This window comes from Pecten maximus, chromosome 4 (assembly GCF_902652985.1).
Source record: "Pecten maximus chromosome 4, xPecMax1.1, whole genome shotgun sequence".
NCBI lineage: Eukaryota > Metazoa > Mollusca > Bivalvia > Pectinida > Pectinidae > Pecten > Pecten maximus.
Genome location: NC_047018.1, coordinates 40,871,520 through 40,892,551, shown reverse-complemented (window position 1 = coordinate 40,892,551; position 21,032 = coordinate 40,871,520). Strand labels below are relative to the sequence as shown.

The following is a 21,032-nucleotide window of genomic DNA, read 5'->3' as shown; positions in this document are numbered from 1 at the left end:
ATAATTTCTGGGTCTGTATTTTTTTTTTTTTTTTTTTTAAATTTTAATTTTTTTTTAAGTGCTTCTATTTGGTTGCATAAAATTGAAATTTAATCCTCTATATTTTGTTAACACTTTTAATTAATTATTTATCAAAAGACAAGACTAAACAGTTGTTTACATAAAGTTGTTTATAAAATAACTCATTCAATAAGTCTACATACTTATGTTTTCACTGTTGTAATGATACCCCGACTGCCTAAATGCATTGACGTGGCAAAAATTCCTAATCTCCGTCATGATAATGTGGACCATCAATGGTGATATTTGTCAAGTTCCATGGTTTCTGTCTACAGCATTTCAATATGATGATATTTGGTCAAATTAAGTGACATCATAATCTAGATACACAATTCCTTTTATAATGGCGCAAGGACTAAAATAACCAACAGATAAGAATATTGTTGACATTTTTTCCTTTTTTTATACTAGGATGTGGCAATGGAACATGGGGAGATAACTGTGATCAACGCTGTCCCGACTACTGCAAAGACGGAATGTGCTTCCCCGAGAATGGCACCTGTTGGTCTGGCTGTGAGGAATTGGGCAAAACGTCAGAATTATGTAATGAAAGTAAGTAGTGTATATATTTTAAAGGCACTGATGTATTCACTTGAAAGTTATTTGAATGTCAAAGCTGAGGATGATTTGTTTATAAGTTGTTTGCTGGTTTTCATTATGACGATGTGACTTAATCCGGATTTGACATGGATTTGAATGCCTGGTGTCGCCACTGAAGCAGAAAATGCTTCCAAACTACCAGTTTCTTCCTGATATGCATTTTGTTAATATACTTCCTTACTTTTAATGATGATCGAATAGAAATTACGGTTTCGCTTGTTTAATGATATTCTAGATTTTCATGCTGTGTTTTGAGCATAATTTAAATTTCCGCAAGCGCCTTTGCCATGGAAGTCGGACCTCGGTCCTTGAAAAGAACATCGAGTTTCTTTCGACACTTCAGGTTTCAGCTTGTACCTATTGAACACTTTAATACAAACATGATCCATCTAAGTTTATGAAATATATTTGTTTTGATTTCATTTGTCGCTCTGAATTTTCAGCTTGTACGAATGAAACGTTTGGACAGGATTGTCAGGGAGTTTGCCATTGCGAGATTGGTACTTGTGACGTCGTTACCGGAGAGTGCCCTTTCGGCGCGTGCAGTGCGGGCTGGACCGGCAGCAACTGTAGCGTTGGTATGTAGAATTTACATGAGACCGTATAAAAGACTCACCGATGAATGAAAACACGTATACCCATATTCTTAGTATTAGTAATGGCGGATGAATACGAAAACTGCATCATAAGCTTTTTGTCCATCTAGAACTCGTCAATTCCAAGACCAAAAGTGTGAAAGGCAATTTTATCAATTAGTTTTAAAGGTGCTTTATTCGAAATTATCTTCCCTAGTTATTTCATGGGTATTGTATGATCTAAAATGGTCTTGTTATCAGTTTGTCCGGCGGGAACCTTTGGACCTTTGTGTACCCAAAGTTGTCGATGTGCTAACGGTACCTGTGACCCGGCCAATGGGACTTGTCCAGGAAACCTCTGTGGACGGGGACGCGTGGGACCTACGTGCAGTGAAGGTTGGTAGCTCTTTCTTCTGAGCAAATTTATATTGACAATATCATAATAGTTACATGACAGCAAAACAAGACTGAAATCAGTCATCATAAATGTTTGTAGATGAATCAAATAATTTCATTATACAAAACTTGTAAATTGTTCTTTACATATTTCCCTGTTTGTCAAATGCCGTTTTATTGAAAACAATATTCTTTTTTTTGCTAATAAAAAGAACACTTTCTGAACATACATACTTCTTCAACGAACTTACAACGATGTTTTGGTAAGATTTAGAGTTCAAGTTAAATTTAAATTAAGCGTTTACAAATCGGAAATAAATTATCGAATTTAAAATTTAGACCAGTGTCTATCCTTTTTGCACATAAACAATTTGATTGATCTGTTTTGAAATCCTTTTCCAGATTGTCTTAGCGGAACTTTCGGATTTGGATGTAGCCAAATTTGCCCCCATTGTGTACAGGAAAGTTGTGAAGCAGAATTTGGTGTCTGCTCATTGGGGAGGTGTAAGATCGGATGGGCCACACAGTTCTGTAATGAGAGTGAGTAGGGTTGTGATAACTTGTGTTCAGACTGACCCATGTTAGTGTTATCAGCGTCATTTAAAGCTTCATTCGACAGGACCTGTGGTGAAGGTTCACTCTAAGGAAACACGTGGGTTTAAGCCCCATGGTTTGAATTTCCTAGAGTTCATAAGGTCACTATTTAAACATTGCCGTAAAATAAGTATATACGCCATTGAAGTTTTGAAAGTGATATTCCTTCTGGTAAAATTGTAAAAAGTACTGATCTTGTGACGAATACACTTTCATTATTTCATTTGATTTTGGCTGCATTATCGCTCGAATTTTTAATTTGATATGAAATGTTTGAAATTCTTAAGACGTCTTCGTTCTGGTAGATCTGGTAGATGTAGAAATCAAATGTACATAGATTCATCTTAATTAAATCATAATATCAGTTTCCAATACACAAACACATTTCTGTTACATGTAAAACAATACAACTACAGTTCTGTAGATGTTATGTCAGTTTACAATGTTGATATTGAGAAGAAAGTGACTATTTGGTGACTTAGGGCCTTCCTATTGCAGGTTGTGCGGTCGATACTTTCGGACTGGATTGTTCTGCATCCTGTAACTGTAGGAACGGGACCTGCGATCCTATCACTGGTACCTGCCAGGATGATCTCTGTCGGGACGGCTGGTTAGGGCCTACCTGTGGTCAAGGTAAGATGAATAGTGTATTAGACAGAGTAAACCCAGATTACTGGAAATGAAACATTCCACAAAGAGCGCTGACGGTTGACAAATTCCGCGATTTGTGCATACGCTTCATATTAAATTATCAATATTTCTTAATAGTATTATAGGACATTGCAGAAGACAAACAAGATTAATTTATTAGCATCTGTCAATACAAATCAGAAGTCATACTAGAGCCAAAATGATTTAAATTGCAGCATACAGCTATTTCTAACTACCTGAAGTGATTAAACCTAGAAGGCGACGGTGAAAAAAATCAAAATAGGTCGAAACAAATGTCCAAAGCAAGAAGGGGAGGTGCAATATAGCAACATGGTTCAATTTTCAACATTGTATTTTAAAAGAAAGTCAAACACACGTGCTTAACCCTACCACTATTCAAGTTAATTTAAACATGGACTGAAGAAACAATAAGACGTTAATCAAATTTAACATGTGTTTTTATTGTAGCTTGTGATCCCGGAAAGTATGGGACAGACTGTTTGAACACTTGTGTTTGTACCAACAGTACATGTGATCCAGTCAATGGAACGTGCTTGTGTCCAGAAGGACGAACAGGACCGACATGTGATGATGGTAAGTACTCTCGTGACCTTTTGTATAAAAATATTGATTTCTTGAATTTTTTCTGTTGAAATATGTGAGACCTTGTCTTAGCCTAAGCCGACCGTTCGCTGTTGTAAGTTTCATGGGACTTTGTCCCAGTCGGACTAAATTCCAAGATATTTAATTTTGCATAACAAAGCCTTTCAAACATTCTGCAATAAACACTTCCATACATTTATTTGAATATATAAATATACACTAGGCATTTATTTTCGCGCTTTATCTTATGACCGCGAATCAAGCGATACAAAATTCCTCGCAGATACTGTTAATTAAACAGTATTCGTCCATGGAACTTTCAAACAGATTGTTTTCGAAATCTTAAATTGTGTTTAAGATACCACCTTTTCAAAACAAATTTATTCAAAACTGATTAATCTCATTTCGAATTTAACTTGTGATGTTTCCAGACTGCTCCAAAGGAACCTACGGGGTTGACTGTGAGGAGACATGTTACTGTCAGGGCCGGGACTGTGATCCTTACAGTGGACTTTGTTACTCGGACGGCCCATGTGAAGTTGGGTGGAAGGGACTGACTTGTAGTGAACGTAAGTATCAAGTGGAACTATCCAGTAAAAAATCATGCAAACACAAGGTGGCATTACGATGGAAGATATCATGATGTAGGTCATTAATTCATTTGTTTATATAAAAATAGCGAAATTGTAATCAAAACTCTCATGATGTCAGTATAGTTTAACTACCGCGTAATTTCCTCAGATGAAGTAAACTAGGAAAGATATCAGCAGACCTTTGTAATTGTTCCAAGTGTTTCACTGACAGTCCAATTCAATTAAGCCAGGTAGCAATTTTAGTGATTTTTTTACACATTTTTCGCTTATTTAAAGAAAAAGCCTACAGCCACTGCAAGTCATCTTGGAGGTTCTTCTTTCCCTTCTGCTTTGGAAGCGCTATCTCAATTGCAATGCTTTCTTTTCTCTCCCAACCTCTCTTCTTTTCCTTAAGTGAGTTTCGCTAGAATTTGTGTTCACTTTACCTTAGTTTGTGCATGAAAGCAAAGGTGAACGGAGCATAGTAAGTTTCTGAGTTTTAAACCCTATCACATGACACGTTTACGTTGTGTTATATAATTACGTTTCTTCATTATTGCATGTTTCAGCTTGCGGTGATGACCGTTTTGGTTTAAATTGCACCCAGGAGTGTTACTGTTTAAACGGCACGTGTGACCACGTGAACGGCACGTGCCCAGTGAGTGCCGAGTGTCGAGATGGCTGGACTGGACTTAACTGTAACCAAGGTACTGGCCTTCCCAAGACGTTACAGTCATTTCAGGAAAATATATCTCGATTTATCGTGTAGTCGATATGAATTGAAAATGTTATCACACTGCATGTGTACCTATGTCAGCATATGTAAGGAATACTCCATCGCAGAATAAATGGGGGAAATTATATTTGCTACAGTTGACTATATGACAATAAGCAGATGAAAAGAAAAAAAAGAATTTTTTTAGAATATACTTTGCATGCAAAGCATCAGTTAGAATATTATACATTCCCCTGTATTTTACTATGGTTAAGATCGGAAAAGTAAAACTCGTACAATTTTTTTTTCGCAGTATGTCCAAATGGAACATTTGGTAGTAATTGCAGTGAGACATGCTTTAACTGTCTCAACGGAAGTTGTGACCCGTACACCGGAAGTTGTATTTCCGGGGTATGTCAGGCCGGATGGCAAACAGAACTCTGCAATAAACGTAAGTTCATAAAGGAAACAAGAACGAAATTAAGCAAATCTGTCAAAATAGTTTATGTATACATGTGTCTTGTTTAAATAGATAATTATTGAACTGCTTTCTTGTTTTCGCGGGCGGATAACATATTGCCTTGAATCCCATGGCAACGGAAATATGACACACGGTTTTGTTGTTGTTTGTTTTGGGTTTTTTTATGCAAAAAATTGAATGAACTTACTTAATTGGGCATACCCATTTTTTATTGTAAACTCTAATTAGAACAGATAAGCGAAATGAATTGTTGCGCCAAAAATTGCAGAAAATTACTGAACACATGTCTATAAAGAGCGTGCTACTAACGCAATCGGAATGGTTTTACCACGAAAAGCACCAACATAAGATTACCGCTAAAATGTGCACGTTTGCAGAATATGGAGTTAATTTTTTTTTCTCATTCGCAGCCTGTGACAATGGTACATTTGGAAACAACTGTAGCGAGAGATGCTACTGTGAATCCAACGTCTGTGATCCTGTCAATGGAACGTGTGACAGTGGGATTTGTCAGAGTGGTTGGCAGGGTGCAACCTGTAGCGAAGGTCAGTTATCATACCGTTAATCACACCTGGTAAATCGTCTCACTTCTAATATTGTGAAATGGATATAATTATAAAGTTTCATTACCATTTTAGAAACATCAAATATAGCTGATTAAGATATTACCAGTTTCACCTTTGTAATTAATCATTCAGAATCAGTTTAGTGTTATTTATTTGATTATTTCATTTTAAAACATATCTTCTGAATGTTTAGTTTAGCGTAAATTAATTAGAGAATAAACTTTTAATCTATGAGCCATATATGCCCTTACATCATTAATCGAATTATCGCGTCTCTTTAAAAAGTAATCCATTAAGCTAAAATATAGTACAAAGCATACACGCATATCATAATTCAAAGAGACCTTCATGTACAATCGTGACTAATGTAATTTGACTTGTGTATTTCCCCAGAGACATTTATTTTTCCTATTTTTACAGAAAAGACAAAAAAAAGGTGTTTTCAATTGAATTTTAGGAACATATCGTGTCATCTATATTTCATTATTTTTATTGATTTATTTTTATTTACATTCCTCGTTCTGTTATTAGCCTGTCCGTCCGGTAAATATGGACCTAATTGTCAGATGGACTGTTTCTGCCGTAGTTTCACGTGTGACAGAATTAACGGGACGTGTCCTGCCGGAACTTGTCAGGACGGTTATCGAGGTGTCTCCTGTAATGAGGGTAAGTGATCTCAGTGTTGGTATTTAGACTACTCTACACGTTCATTTCCCTTTCCTGGCGAGACAGGGAATATGAAATGTGGACTACCCTTTGTTCTTAAAGATGAAAATATTGAATCGGAAAAGAATAAATCTAATATAGGAGCCACAAAATTGTTTGGCGAAATTTCCCTGTATATAGTATATATTTGTAGTATTTGTGCCTAGGTCGTATTTCATATAACAAAAAAAAACAACAAAATGCCCAAAGCTAGTTTACAAATCCTTGGACCAGTTAGTTTAAAACTTACGTTTCTTCCACTGATGCAAATGTAGTACTGTATGTCGTTGAAACAGAAATGGCAGTGCTTGATATTTATATTTTACATTTTCAAGTATATAATGCCCGTTGTATGCAGTGTACCAAGATTGTATATGCACAGTTCCTTGATATAATGCATGAAGATTAAATAACGATATGCTTGCTTTACAGTCTGCGATAATGGTACTTTCGGTGAGAACTGTTCGAGCAACTGTTATTGTGCCGTTGGGTTCTGTGAGCCTACCAACGGTAGCTGTCCTACTGTAAACTGCCAGATCGGCTGGCAGGGGCAGACTTGTAGTCAAGGTAGGTACGAAAGGAAAACAATCTTATGTATTTATCCGGCAAAAAACCCATCTGTATACATCTTTATCCATTGCAGTTCACGAGAAGTTAATACTGTTTACTGTCCGGCATTAAGCCAATACATCTCATGGGCCTATTGCAGGATAGCTACGGTATCTTATGTTTACTATTTCATATTCATGTAAGTTAAATTATAAAATACAGTTAGTACTGTAAACATCTCTATATTAAAAGGAATCTTATTTTAGCGGTTTTCGCATTGAAAGCATTTTTAGGAACTATCATCAAACATTGTTCATATGCCAATGTATGAACATGTAGTGTAAACGTATTTCTGTATTTGCCATTTGGATCACTTATTCGGCAATGTATCCCTCAACCTTGAGCTGGCGATGGAAAATATCTTTAATCTAAAATTTTGACTTCAAATATATTCAACGACTCCTTAATGAGAACTTTTGATTAAACAATCTGGTTATAAGACGCTGTCAATATTCCATTATTTTGTTTCCGTGAAGTTTGTGACAGTGGAAAATTCGGAGAAAAATGCACAGGTATTTGTAAATGCGAGACTGGCACGTGCAACCCGGTTAACGGCACTTGTAGGGATAATCGGTGTGAGGTCGGTTGGAAGGGCAGCACGTGTAGTGAAGGTAAATATCACTGTTATGTATACAATGTATTTGATTTTCTTATATATGATATTTCAATAATTTGAATTTACAATGATATAATACGTAGATCAAACTGTTAAACTCATACTTCAGTTTTCTTTCTTTATCTGGATTGGACGGATACACAATTTAAACAGATGACTGATTTCGAAATCACTGTATTTTTATACAAATATAGATCATTGAATAAAAGAAAATTAATCCAACGAATTTATAAAACCATTCCTACCTTTCTGTGAAGATGTCTATCATTGTATAATTGTCCATTTGATATTAATTTTTTCATCCTTTTCCCCAGTATGCCCCACCATGATGTTTGGTTTCAACTGCACGGAGCAGTGCGTTAACTGTCTAAAAGGGACATGTGACCCCAAGTCTGGTGTATGTACACAAGGACAGTGTCAGGCCGGCTGGCACACGGACAGATGTAACCAATGTAAGTAAAAATAAGTATAAGATATATACATATAAGGTACACATACAGTCGAACCTACCCTAAATGCCATTTGTATGTACAATACCAAAATATGTCCCTCAAAGCCATCCTTCCAAAACAGTCCTTAAAGGTGACAAACAACTGTCTTATATCCTCTGTATAAAGAAACCTGCCCATAAAGGTCACTCATTTGGGTTGTTTTCCAGTGAGCATTTTGTTTGTTCCTTTCTTTCTTGTTTTAATTGTTTGTTTTTGATAGTGTTCTCTTTCTTTATTTGTTTTCTTGAAACTTGAACTTGAACTCATTGAAAATTTAACCCTAAGATATTGGAATGAATTTCTTTGGTAAAATAATAGGACGGGCGTGAAATGGAATATTACGGCGACCTCCTTTCATTTACATTTGTATAGGACCTATTAAAGATTAACGGTAACTTTTCCTAATGCTGCAATATAATAGGAAACATGAGTATAATATAACCTTATCTACAGCTTGTGGGTTTGGAACTTTCGGAATCAACTGTCAATATTCCTGCAACTGTGACACGGGAACCTGTGACAGAATTAACGGCAAATGTCCCGGAAATATATGTAAACCTGGATGGACGGGACCGACATGTAGTTCAGGTAAACACGTCATTATATAAATTCAACAGAATGAACTTCGATCGCAACACATCGGCTAAATCCGTAGGGGTTCGGAGGACATTTATTGAATCGGCCGTGATTATATCAGCTCATATCACACGAAAATATTACAATAGGTTCACAAACAATTTTGTTAAGCATACTACTTTTACTTTGTCATTTTTTGAAAGAAAGGGAGGGATTTAACATTAATTTATGAACAAACATTTCTTTATCAAGTTGTAATTTTATGATAAAATCTGTATGTTGTCACTTTGATATAGCAATTCTTAATAACATCGTCAGCGGCAAATAAGAAAAGATAAAATCCGGATCTTGAAAGACGTATTATTATTAAACAAATATTGAATATTTTTATAATGTATTTATCGATATCATGGAATAAATTTTCTGCGACTGTTTTTATTTCTCAGCTTGTCCCAGTGGAACATTTGGATATAACTGTTCCAGAGCGTGTTTGTGTGTAAACGGAGCTTGTGATACTGCTAACGACTCGTGTATCTGTCAACCAGGATGGCAAGGACAGTTGTGTGACACAGGTATGCCTCTATAGGTGTAATGGGTTAATCTCTACGGAGTAACCTGTTACGACAGACTGTTCATAGTTGGCTTTTCCTGAATTATGTTAATTTTTAATGGAAATTTTCGAAGCCTGCCTTGAATTTTCCTGGTACCCTTTTATATATTGAGTACAAGGAATTCATGTCAAATTCGTTATTTTTTCCACTTTGGTTCTCATTTTCCGGAGCACTTGGTCTTTTCTCCTCTATGTCTATGCAAATATGTCTTTGTTTATATTTTGCTTTCGTTTAATCGATTTTGGGTTTGAATTATGGTTTCGTTACCATGTCGGTATTCTTAATTAACGTGGCATTGCCTGGATGTTACCTAGGTTAAGATGACTGGTGGTGTCAATGTTATAAAAGACGTTTATCCTTCCGGAACACACAGTTTTATTATCCTGTGCATTGTTAATGGTATCCTTGCCTGTAAATTTCTCATATTTCCCATTATTTTATCGACGCTGAGTTCGAGTGACGACTTCCTTTAAACAACGGTATTTGTTGTCTTTGGAAAGCATGTTCACTCAATTCTTCAAAAAAGTATTCATTGAAAGATTGAGTATAATAAGGAAACAAATCAGAAGTAAAAAGTTAAATTTGACGCATATCGGTTTCAAGAGACACGTTAGATTGCCACAATACATTTACATCGTCTTTCAGCTTGCGGCTTCGGCTCCTGGGGAAACAAATGCTTGTCTAATTGTTACTGTGCAACTGGAACGTGCGACCATGTGACTGGTGTTTGTCCCGGAGGTCGGTGCCGTCGTGGATGGAACGGGACTGCGTGTGATCAAGGTGAGTTTTTATAATTCCTACGCTTGTAAACGTTGGCAGGCAAGATGATTGTCGACTCAGTTCTTAAACGCGTAAGTCACATTGATATACATGAAATGTAGCGATTTAAAACTGTTTTTAGCCCCAGCATTAACATTTTTCGGTGGTTCGTCGTAACAAGAATGACCTCTCTTTTACATTTCATCTGTCGGCTGTCCTTGGTTCTTTCCCTAGTTGTACATATTCAATGTTGGGACTGATCAGAACGCAAGAGGACCAACAAATAGTCATTTTGGATTTTGTTAGTTTGAGTTTGTTATCAATATTTCTTACATGCATTCATAAATATCGTAAAATAATGGGCGCCAAAATCCTTCGGAGATTTTCTTGTTAAATTTATGCTGATATAAGAAAAATACAATTATTCCGATACACAACCGCATAATAATACTTCGGAGAATTGTTTCTGTCTTCTGTGCTTAGTAATATTGAAGATTGATCTGCTGCTTGCTTGCAACAAGTTTTTTTATCCGTTGTTGATGTTTTTGTCGTTCCTGTCATTTTTTAAGTTGGCATACTCCTTTACTATTCTAAAGTTTCATTTTTGGTTCAATTACATGACACCGGTTAAGGGTATCTTATAATTCTATCACTGAAAAATACCTTATTTCTATGTAGGCTGTACGCCAGGAACCTTTGGTCAAAACTGTGAGGAGCGCTGCTATTGTAAGGGAGGAGCTTGTGATGCTGTGTACGGAATTTGTCCAACTAATGCTTGTTTGCCCGGATGGAAAGGCATCTCCTGTAATGAGCGTAAGTATCACATCACATGCTCTTTAGAATTACATGTATATGCGAGGGCTTTGCAATATTATTGAACTCTAATACTGTGCAATGACATGAATCATAGCATAATTTATCTACCTGTGAATGTTCTGTTAATACTCTGGTCTGATAATTAGTTTGTTTGAAGATTTATTGTTCATTATTTTTGTTGTATATTTATCCTGGTTCAGCAATTTATGAACAAAGTAATAAGAATTAAGAGTTTCTTTGTAAATAACAAACTAGTTAGTTCTTCTACTATTAATGTTTATATAATCGGTGAACAAATAAATTTAATATGCAGATTATGTGACATTATGCTGTTATTCTCTACAAAACGAAAGTCATGATAAGGTTATCATACTCTCTGCAACAAAATTACGAATTATACTGAAATCAGGATGTCCGTCTGTTTTAAGGGAGCAATGCATCTTTCTTTTTTACCAACTTCAAAAACGTGGCAGTACTTAGGATGATAGAAATAAGCATGCGATTCAAATTTCATAACGACGATGACTTTTCTTAGTTACGTCACTTGAATTATTCACCGCATGTGTATTTATATATATAGGAGCGATAGTAATAAACAAGTGATGACTTGCAGTTTTAGCATGCATCACTTACTAAGGAAATCAATACCTTCAAAATGTTCTACATAACATTTGTCAATTTAGCTTGCTTGAGCGGCACATTTGGTGAAAACTGCATCCAGAGATGTTACTGTAACCAATCCAGTTGTAATATCATCAAGGGAACCTGTCCCGGGGACGTGTGTCAAGTAGGATACACCGGAAATACATGTAGTAGCTGTATGTATATTTAGAGAAACATCGCGTCAGCGATTATTTTGTTTATGTTTTAGTCGGAATATAAGTTTTGTTCGATTATAGAGTAAACAAAGTTTAATAGTCCCAATACATGTACGTTGATTCCTGAATTAAAATCAATCTTGCAAATCCGATTTCCATCTTTGTATGGAATTTTACAGACTTTAATAAATAACATATGATTGCAAGACAAATGATAATCATGGAAAAGGTGAGAATAAGGATATAGTAAGTTGTAGTTTTAGGCAAACCACCCTTTTTACATCACAGACAAAGAGCATATGTTACATTGTTCATAGTATACAATATATCCGTGTTCCGAGAACAACATTATCAATATAGCTTGGACAAGATGGACGCCTAAAGCCCTTTAATAATCAGCATTTTGAAAGTTCATATTTATAAATGGAAGTTAGAGTAATTATTCATTTACGATGGTTTTTCTAAACGTGTATTGACAAGGTGAATAATGTACATTTGAAAAATTAAAATAAAAGTTTTTAAAAGTTTGTTAAAAAGCGTATTCATTTTATTTTACAGTGTGCTCGTCCGGATACTTTGGAGCAAACTGTAGCAGTGAGTGTCACTGTGAGACCGGAACCTGTGACCCTATTACCGGGTTATGTCCGGGAAACAAGTGTCAACCCGGCTGGAGTCTCCCTACATGTAGCGAACGTAAATATTATAGTTTATATACATCTAGTTCGTTGTCTGATATAAAGTTGGGCGTGTTCGATGATCTTTAATATCCCTGGTGGCTCATGTACTCTGCCCTGACACTCATTTTAAGAACCAGGCATTACCTTGATAACAACAAAGACCTGCCATTTTCAAATATTTCTTAGCAGTCGGTATATATAGACCAACGTTTTGGAGAATGTCATTAAAATTCTTAAATTCAATCTGGCAATAATGGTTTATAATAAAAGTTTAGGATCTCATATTACACTTAATAAAAAAACTCAAACTTTTCCTAGTGTAGCTATTTTGAAAATGGGTGAATTTCGCAGTAAACATTCTCAAAAATCTTAAATGTTTACCTGTTAATTATTATGTCCTGAACGTTTGAAAAAGATTCAATCGGACTTACAAAAAGTATATCAACATTACTTATGGATAGTTATCTATCAGGCTACATATCTTCTTTGGATTTTTTTAATATACTGGCCAATCAGTGGCTACCAAACATTTTATCCCTGACTCAACTTTCTATACAAATGGGAAGTTTCAAAGTCTATTTTTCAATTGGATGGTTGTTCCCTAAAATCATAAATACAAGTAATTTTGTTTAAAACAAATACTTTGTGTATTTGTTATTTAGCCTGTCCTAACGGAACCTACGGTGAAAAGTGTAACGGGAAGTGTCACTGTCTGTTTAATACCTGTAACCCTATATCGGGCATTTGTCCTGGGATGTGTGAGGATGGATGGGCCTCGCGTAAATGCAACCAACGTAAGTAAATATCATACTATAAAAACTGAAAAAAATGATAAATGTTTTGAAGTGTGGAAGTGTTTTTTTATTTGTCGTTTACGTATGTAAATATCTACTCATATATGTGTGTATATATTCACTATATGGATATGTTATACACTTGGAATTGTAGCCTATTTTAAAAGTTTCGAAAGTGAAATTCGTAAATGCAACCAACGTAAGTAAAATATTATAAGATACAAACTGCAAAAACTGATAAATGTTTTTAAGTATGGAAGGGTTTTTTTATTTGTCGTTTACGTATGTAAATATCTACTCATATATGTGTGTATATATTCACTATATAGATATGTTATACACTTGGAATTGTAGCCTATTTCAAAAGTTTCAAAAGTGAAATTCATATATGACAATAAATAACAATTGTGTTGACATACACAGCGTGTCAGCCAGGGAAGTTTGGTTTTGAATGTGCCATAACTTGCCACTGTGCCACTGGTACCTGTGACCACGTGACTGGGAAGTGTTTGAGTGGAGGCTGTCTGCCAGGCTGGGAAACAGACACATGCAGCAAAGGTAAATAATCATTATATTTCTTATATTCATGTAAACGTTAACATTTTAATGGTCATCCTAGGCTGATCTTATGGGGCTTTTTTAAATTCAATTATGAACAAAATAATTTCTATGTTGAGATATTGAGAGTCAGTGATTTATATCAAATTGTACGAATTAAAACAAGATCTAAAATTGACTATAATGGATGGACACTTGTTATCGATGACTTTCATTTAGAATGATGTATTTTCAGTACCAGACCGATTTTGAACTAGTTAGTTTGCTAAATTGATCCTTTCACGTCTCTTCAATGTTTCCCGTACATAAACAAGGTCTTAGTTTGTTTATACTTTTTCTAAACCTCTTTCTGTTGTTGCATTTTCCAGTTTGTGACTCGGGTTTTTTCGGTGAAAACTGTGCCAGTGAATGTGGCGAGTGTTCCGGAAGTACCAACTGTCACCACGTGAATGGGACATGTCCTGCTGACCTGTGTGAATCTGGTTGGTCTGGAACACAGTGTCAGACGGCTTTGGGTAGGTAACCAGCTCTAGCTTAAACATAATGTATAATCAGAACTTGATATGAATAATTTATCGTACGAGTATATGTCATTTTTATCGTGAATTACCGTTTTTCAATCAACGCGCATGCTTGTAACGTTTAACTTTTTTCGATTTTGTTTCCTTTATTTATTTGTTTGGTTTGTTTGCTTGTTTTTATTACTATATGTATTTTTGTTTACTGCGCGGATTGCTATACTGCTCATTTAATACGCCGCTGTATCGGCCAACTAAAAGCGACGTTGCAAACGCCTACCTCATTCTTTACGTTAAGGGATATTTGTTTAAGCCAAAGGAAAATGCTTGTTACACTCAAGATAAAACATATAATGTTAAAGATATGTTAAAATGTCGAATTTCAGTTTTTCGCACTTATCGGGCTGTATATTTATAAATCATCTCTCCTTCCGCAGCTGCGAGTGCAGGCGTGAATGTGGCCGGTATCATCGGCGCTGCTGTTGGACTGTTGGTGTTGATGATTGTTGTACTACTAGTTGTACTGTTCGTAGCGCACAGGTAAATCCCTATACATTTTAGAAAGATTTGGTTATCCTGTACTGTGATAATGCGAAGTCATTGCTTAACTCAAAGTAAAAAAATATTTCCAGTAGTAAATATTCAATATCAAATATATTTGGTTACCTCAAATAGTGACTTCGAGATATCGAGATTTGACTTATGGTCTAACATTCTCGAGAAAAGGCGAAACTTTTACGAAAGGAATGGTGCGTTTCCGATTTCACGTTGAAAGGTGGAAATTTGATATGCATTAATGTATCGACATAATCCAAAATTATAATTTTAAGATTTATTTTGATCAATCAAAATGTATATATAAACATATATTTAGAAACATTTGTATTTATATATTATATTTCAATAGATGATAATTTGAATACTACTCTTTGTCTTTTTCAGAAGAGGACGAAATTCAGACCGGGAGAGAATGATGAACTCCATCGCAAATCTTTACGGTGATAATAGAAGCCGTAAGTGATCATTATAAGAGGTGCCATCACCAATCAAAGACATTTTTATCATTATAATATACCGCGAGTATGGACAGAACTTATGAAATGTGTTCTTATTGGTAGTTCTAATTGATTGGTTACATTGACAATATATTTGTGCCATGTGTGTATATATGTATCCTGACGAAGTCGCCTTGTTAGGAAAGAGTATTAGAACTAAAAAGTGATATCGGCATGACGTCACAAATACAAACAATATAATTGAGTTTAGCTTTTTTAAGCGTTTTTGATATGATCATTTTTAACTTATTTGTATGTAAATAAAGAGTTTTCCCCTCTGATCGCTGTTTTGTTATAATGACGAAAATGGAGACCGAAAATAACCAAATGATTGGCATCTCAACCCGATTTTACGTTATAGTTATCTTCAAACGTCAATTCATATAAAATCATAGTTCCACTTAAATCACATTTCATTCAAAAATAGTTTACAGAAAGTTTAATCAACATTACAGGATAGCCACATTAAGCGATTGTTTACGTTTAATGATAATTAAAACGATAGTTCACGTCAAATGACGCTCTGCATTACGTGACAGTTTTTAGAAGATACATTAATGGAGCGATCACATGAAGGAATAGTTCACATTAAATGATAGTTTACATGGAGCGATAGTTTACACTAAGCAAAAAGATTCACGGCAAATGATAGTTCACCTAAAATGATAATTCATATTAATAGTTTGCCTTAATTGTGATGATTAGCATTAAATGAAAGTTCTTTTAAGCGATAGATTACATTAAATGATAGCTTGTAGTAAATAACAATGAAGCGACAGTTGACATTAGATAACAAGTTACATAAAATGACAACGGCATTCAGTGGTAGTTAAGAATAATCTTATATCGATTTGTTTATGCCTGACTCCATTTCATTAATGACGTCAATGATTTTTTAAAGTTTTCATCAACTTACAAATATCTTTATTACAACCCTTACTGCAATAACATATTCTGTTCCCAAATGTTTTTGGGGGTAGCTTGGTTGACTTGTTTGCTCTTTATCTGTTTGGTATTGCGTATTTATTTATCTATTTATTTATTCATTTATCTATTTATTTATTTTATTATTTTAAACCAATCAGATAACTACATTTATAATGCAAGTGTAATTGACTGGCATAAGCTTTAGTTTTAATTCATTTCTATAATATGTAATTAATCATTCAGCAAAACCTTCGAGTACAGTATACTGTACATAAAAAAGACAATTTTGGTCTTTATTGACTTTTCCAGAATCGAGGAACATCTATTATCGTGGAGAAAGTATGGATAGCAATGCACCGTGCTCTAAGACATACCATGTGAACAGTTTGACGCGCAACTCGTTCGATAATGAACTTTTCGTAGACAGCTGTAATGACGCCGTTCCTCGGGAGTTTCGTTCCCTTAACAACTCCAATGAAATGTACGACTGGAGTAGCAACGCTAGTGTGAACGAGTACAATGACTCCACTTCCGGTCCCATTAAATACGATACCAAAATGAAATTACAAGGATTCGAAGATGCAGTTGCTACTAAGAAACAACGTGGGCGTCTTCGAGACGAATATAAGGTTGGTTTCATAGTTGGCCCTTTATTCGTAATTAAGAAGCTGCTACATGATTGTAAGCCCTGAATTTGGCTCAATATTATATATTTCAAAACCAAATTAACATTACAAATTTCGGATATAATGGAAAAAAATCCTCTGACCCTGTTGAATTCGTTATGAAGGTTTACTGTAGTATTCTTGTTTGAATTTTTATCTATTTATTCATTTTCTTTTCATATTTTTGTTGGCCTGTCTAACTAGCTTGCGAACACTTAACTGGTTTAAAAGTAAAAACTAATAGCAATACGCACGCTCTTTGTCCATATGTCACTTCTATGCAATTTCTTGGACATTGTCTGATGTAGATATATAAAACAAGCAATACTAACACTGTTGTGTACCATAACATGTTCACAGGGTTTTTAATCTAACGCATTTGAATTGTCTGAAAATCTATCAAAAAAGAATGTCTCTTTGCAGCATCTACCGACCGGTCAGCTGTTCGTTTGTGAAGTTGCAGAACGACCAGAAAATAGGCCGAAGAACAGATACAAAACAACACTTCCATGTATGTATTGCAGACCTTCAGAGACTTGTTCATGTGTAACTACCGCCCTGGATAATGCTCGCCCTTTGATTTTTCCGCTATGTGAACATGTGCGAGGTTCCAGTAGAGAGTAGTGAAAAAATCGCCACTTTATCAAACACACTCTTTTCTTGTTAGGCTAAAACGGCGGACTTTGCGCGACAGCGAAAATATTCCGTGTGCAGTATCTAACTTTTAAGACAGAAAATGAATGGCGTCAAATTAATTTTATAGAGGAAAGTCTACAAATGTGTGTTTCACCATTTTCTTTAATATAGTTATAGATGTTATGATATCAATTATATTTACATTGGGCAATTAATAGATGTTACTGTGTTACAGACGATCAGTCCAGGGTAATCCTGAGGAACCGACCAGATCAGACGGACTACATCAATGCCAGCTTTGTACAGGTCAGTTCTTCAGGGGAAGTTTGAAAAAAGCCATTATGTAAATTTATATACGCAAATATTGTTCGCTTGTTTAATTTTTTTTAAAACTTTTCCAGGATCTAAGATTTGATAAATTAGCCATCACTCTTTACAATTGGGAAGCAAAGATGTATGCATTGGTTAATAGGAAATGTTTTGAGTACGCTATTTTCTGTTTTGAACCATAATCTACATTAACACGAAAAGGGGCATAACTCGAACAATTTTAAGCAGAAATAAATTATACTAATAAAATAAGACATGAAAAGAAGGCGAAATTACGACAGACAGTGTAAATATTACAGGACGAATAATTCCTTTATGTTTACGAAAAAAATTAATAATATGGTCTCTTTTCTTGTCAGGCTTTAGATTGGTTTTCAATAATTCTATCTAAGATGGTGATTTAATAAACTAATTTTGTTTTACAGAGTGTCGGAGGAGACGAACGGTACATAGCGACGCAGGGTAAGTAAGAAATATTGACTTTGGGATATATATTGTTAATAGATCTGTGGTTTTATCTAAAAAAACACCTTTGATGTAGTCGTTAATTTTATGGATCAAATTATAAATTGATATATTGTGCCTGTAAAGATACTTCATTAGAGCTCATTGTCAAGTAGCTTAACAATTTCGTGATATATGTTTATTTATTTATCATTATTTATTTATTTATTTATTTATCATTATTTATTTAATTATTTATTTATCATTATTTATCTATTTATTTATTTATCAATAAACTATTTTTTAAACTATTTACCATAAATGATGAATGGGTATGCATATTAATTTGGGAAATAATTATCATTACCTATTGATCATTCCCGAAAAATAATTTGTCTTCACAAATTCCATAGGTCCTAAAGATAATACAGTCTGGGATTTCTGGGCCATGACGTGGGAACAACACTCCAATAAAATTGTCATGTTGACTGATCTACGGGAAAAAGGGAAGGTATGATACCTATTTCATTAAAATGTTGAAAATGTTTACTTGTTCAGCTGACAATTCCATGAAATATCTTATTTATTTATCATTCATTCATTATATCATTAGTAAGTTACTACTTTGATGTCTTCATTTACATATCATTCAAATGTTCATTTATTTGTAGAACTTTAAAGAATTCATTCAAAGTGCAAAACATAAAGTACAAAAATGGATCAATGTATTCGGTGCATTCAAAAACTTTTTTCATAACGTAAGAATTTCCTATCACTTAATTATAATTAAATGCATTTTTTTCTTGTCCTGTTTTATATCATCTATATGTTTACAGGACAAATGTTGTCGGTACTGGCCGAAACTTGGACAAGCCTTGACCAATAAGGAGCTGACCATCACAACTGTGGAGGAGAAGTGTGAACTCTACATCACAACGACAGTGATTAATATCAAAGAAGAGAAGGTAAGCTGTGAAGCACTTCATCTATTCTGGCTAATAATGTGGACCTCTGTTTGCCATACCTTACTTTTCCGGCGTTTCATCTATTCTGGCTAATTATGTGGACTTAATTTCGATGTACTTTACTTTTTCTGCATTTCATCTATTCTGGCTTATTATGTGGACTTTATTTCGATGTACTTTACTTTTTTGGCGTTTAAATCTATTCAGGCTTATTTGTGGAGCTCTTTTCGCTGTACCTTTCTTCTGTTATAGTTATTTTCCATATGATGTGTTACTCTGCATTTTACATTTATCTCTAGCGAATTAAGAGGAGTAATTAGAATATCTGTAACGCATCAACAACATTGTAGTATCTACGTCTTATGATCCACACTGTATACTACATCACGTGATATGAAGTCAGACGAGGCTTGTTGATATGCCTAGTGGTTCCGTTGTCACAACCCTAGTTCTCATTTTGAGAATGTGACTAAACCTTGGATTTGACTTTGATTAACATGCTGGGTGTCGTTTTTGTTTTCCTTGTATTTGTTTAAGGAACTGCAAATTTTATGTTAAATCGTGATGTAGAAAGATTGTACAAAAGAAACATATCAGGACCTTTTAAAACAAAATGAGGGTTAAATGCAACAGAACAAAGATTGTTCAAATTACATCTTACAGCTGTTTCGTCCTTCTAAAGAAAAAGTATGTGCATTTACATCATTTTCTTAAAAACCTGCAATCCTTTAACATAGCATATATCAGATAGTTAATTATACACACTTTGCTTGATGCAAAACATATATCTTAACAATACATAAATATATTGAGAACTTCAGACAAAAGAGAAAAGGACTATCCACATGTTCCACTTCCTGGCCTGGTCGGACCATGGCACGCCAAATCCATTCAGATTGGCCCTTTTCCAGCGTCAAGTGGACAAAGGTACTGGTCAACTGTCCGGACCGGTCATTGTCCATTGCAGGTTTGTTTTATTTTCCCTATCAAATATCAAATATGCGTTGTAATTTTGAAAATCTAAAATGCACTAATATAATCTAAAGCTAAATTAACAACGAAAGAATACTGAAATGCCAATAGGTTGCGACTAAATCTAAAGCAAAATGCCGTAAATGTATGTGAAATAGGAACAAGTAGATTACTTTTGAAATAAGCATATTGTTTGCTTTACAAACCGTATTATGATTGACTTGTAATGTCAGTCAAAATAATTTTTGTCAGTAACATTTATTGCGGACAAACATTGTTCATTTCATTGAATGGGATATTGGAATAATCGCAGGACTTTGTTTAAACGGTAATCTATTCATTATAAACAAATGTCAAAGTCGATAGTACATAAATAACAAGGATTCGAAAACAAGTATTGAGTGTTAATTATCTAAATCCATCTCATTATCAATCGTGAATTGGCGGTAGGACATCATTGCTACTTATTTTAGGATTACTTCATCGGTTTCCACAAGAAAATTCATTATAGTTTATTTAAGCATTGATGTCATTTTTATTTAGTTTCATCGGGGTATGAAACAAATTTTGTTTGCAAACTGTAGCGGATTCTTACAGAAGTTTGCAAACAAAATTTGTTTCATACCCCGATGAAACTAAAAAATAATTGACAGCAACGCTTATAATTAATTTTTGAA

At 34.6% G+C, this 21,032-nt stretch overlaps 1 protein-coding gene across 2 annotated transcripts in view; it reads left to right on the top strand.

Annotated features, from left to right (window-relative positions):
* LOC117326093 (multiple epidermal growth factor-like domains protein 6) overlaps positions 1-21,032 on the top strand; it is a 33,882-nt gene that overhangs the window by 4,893 nt on the left and 7,957 nt on the right. For both annotated transcript variants that reach the window (XM_033882709.1, XM_033882708.1), the window contains exons 4-35: positions 472-612; positions 1,104-1,238; positions 1,497-1,631; positions 2,034-2,171; positions 2,724-2,858; positions 3,345-3,470; positions 3,911-4,048; positions 4,621-4,758; positions 5,080-5,217; positions 5,658-5,792; positions 6,345-6,479; positions 6,951-7,085; positions 7,604-7,738; positions 8,058-8,195; positions 8,688-8,822; positions 9,257-9,382; positions 10,067-10,201; positions 10,859-10,993; positions 11,680-11,814; positions 12,373-12,507; positions 13,154-13,285; positions 13,709-13,843; positions 14,212-14,358; positions 14,799-14,901; positions 15,304-15,374; positions 16,653-16,972; positions 17,432-17,519; positions 17,880-17,950; positions 18,400-18,436; positions 18,832-18,929; positions 19,255-19,383; positions 20,205-20,350. In XM_033882709.1, coding sequence (XP_033738600.1) covers positions 472-612; positions 1,104-1,238; positions 1,497-1,631; positions 2,034-2,171; positions 2,724-2,858; positions 3,345-3,470; positions 3,911-4,048; positions 4,621-4,758; positions 5,080-5,217; positions 5,658-5,792; positions 6,345-6,479; positions 6,951-7,085; positions 7,604-7,738; positions 8,058-8,195; positions 8,688-8,822; positions 9,257-9,382; positions 10,067-10,201; positions 10,859-10,993; positions 11,680-11,814; positions 12,373-12,507; positions 13,154-13,285; positions 13,709-13,843; positions 14,212-14,358; positions 14,799-14,901; positions 15,304-15,374; positions 16,653-16,972; positions 17,432-17,519; positions 17,880-17,950; positions 18,400-18,436; positions 18,832-18,929; positions 19,255-19,383; positions 20,205-20,350 — 4,180 coding nt within the window. The remainder of the gene's footprint in view (positions 1-471; positions 613-1,103; positions 1,239-1,496; positions 1,632-2,033; positions 2,172-2,723; positions 2,859-3,344; positions 3,471-3,910; positions 4,049-4,620; positions 4,759-5,079; positions 5,218-5,657; positions 5,793-6,344; positions 6,480-6,950; positions 7,086-7,603; positions 7,739-8,057; positions 8,196-8,687; positions 8,823-9,256; positions 9,383-10,066; positions 10,202-10,858; positions 10,994-11,679; positions 11,815-12,372; positions 12,508-13,153; positions 13,286-13,708; positions 13,844-14,211; positions 14,359-14,798; positions 14,902-15,303; positions 15,375-16,652; positions 16,973-17,431; positions 17,520-17,879; positions 17,951-18,399; positions 18,437-18,831; positions 18,930-19,254; positions 19,384-20,204; positions 20,351-21,032) is intronic.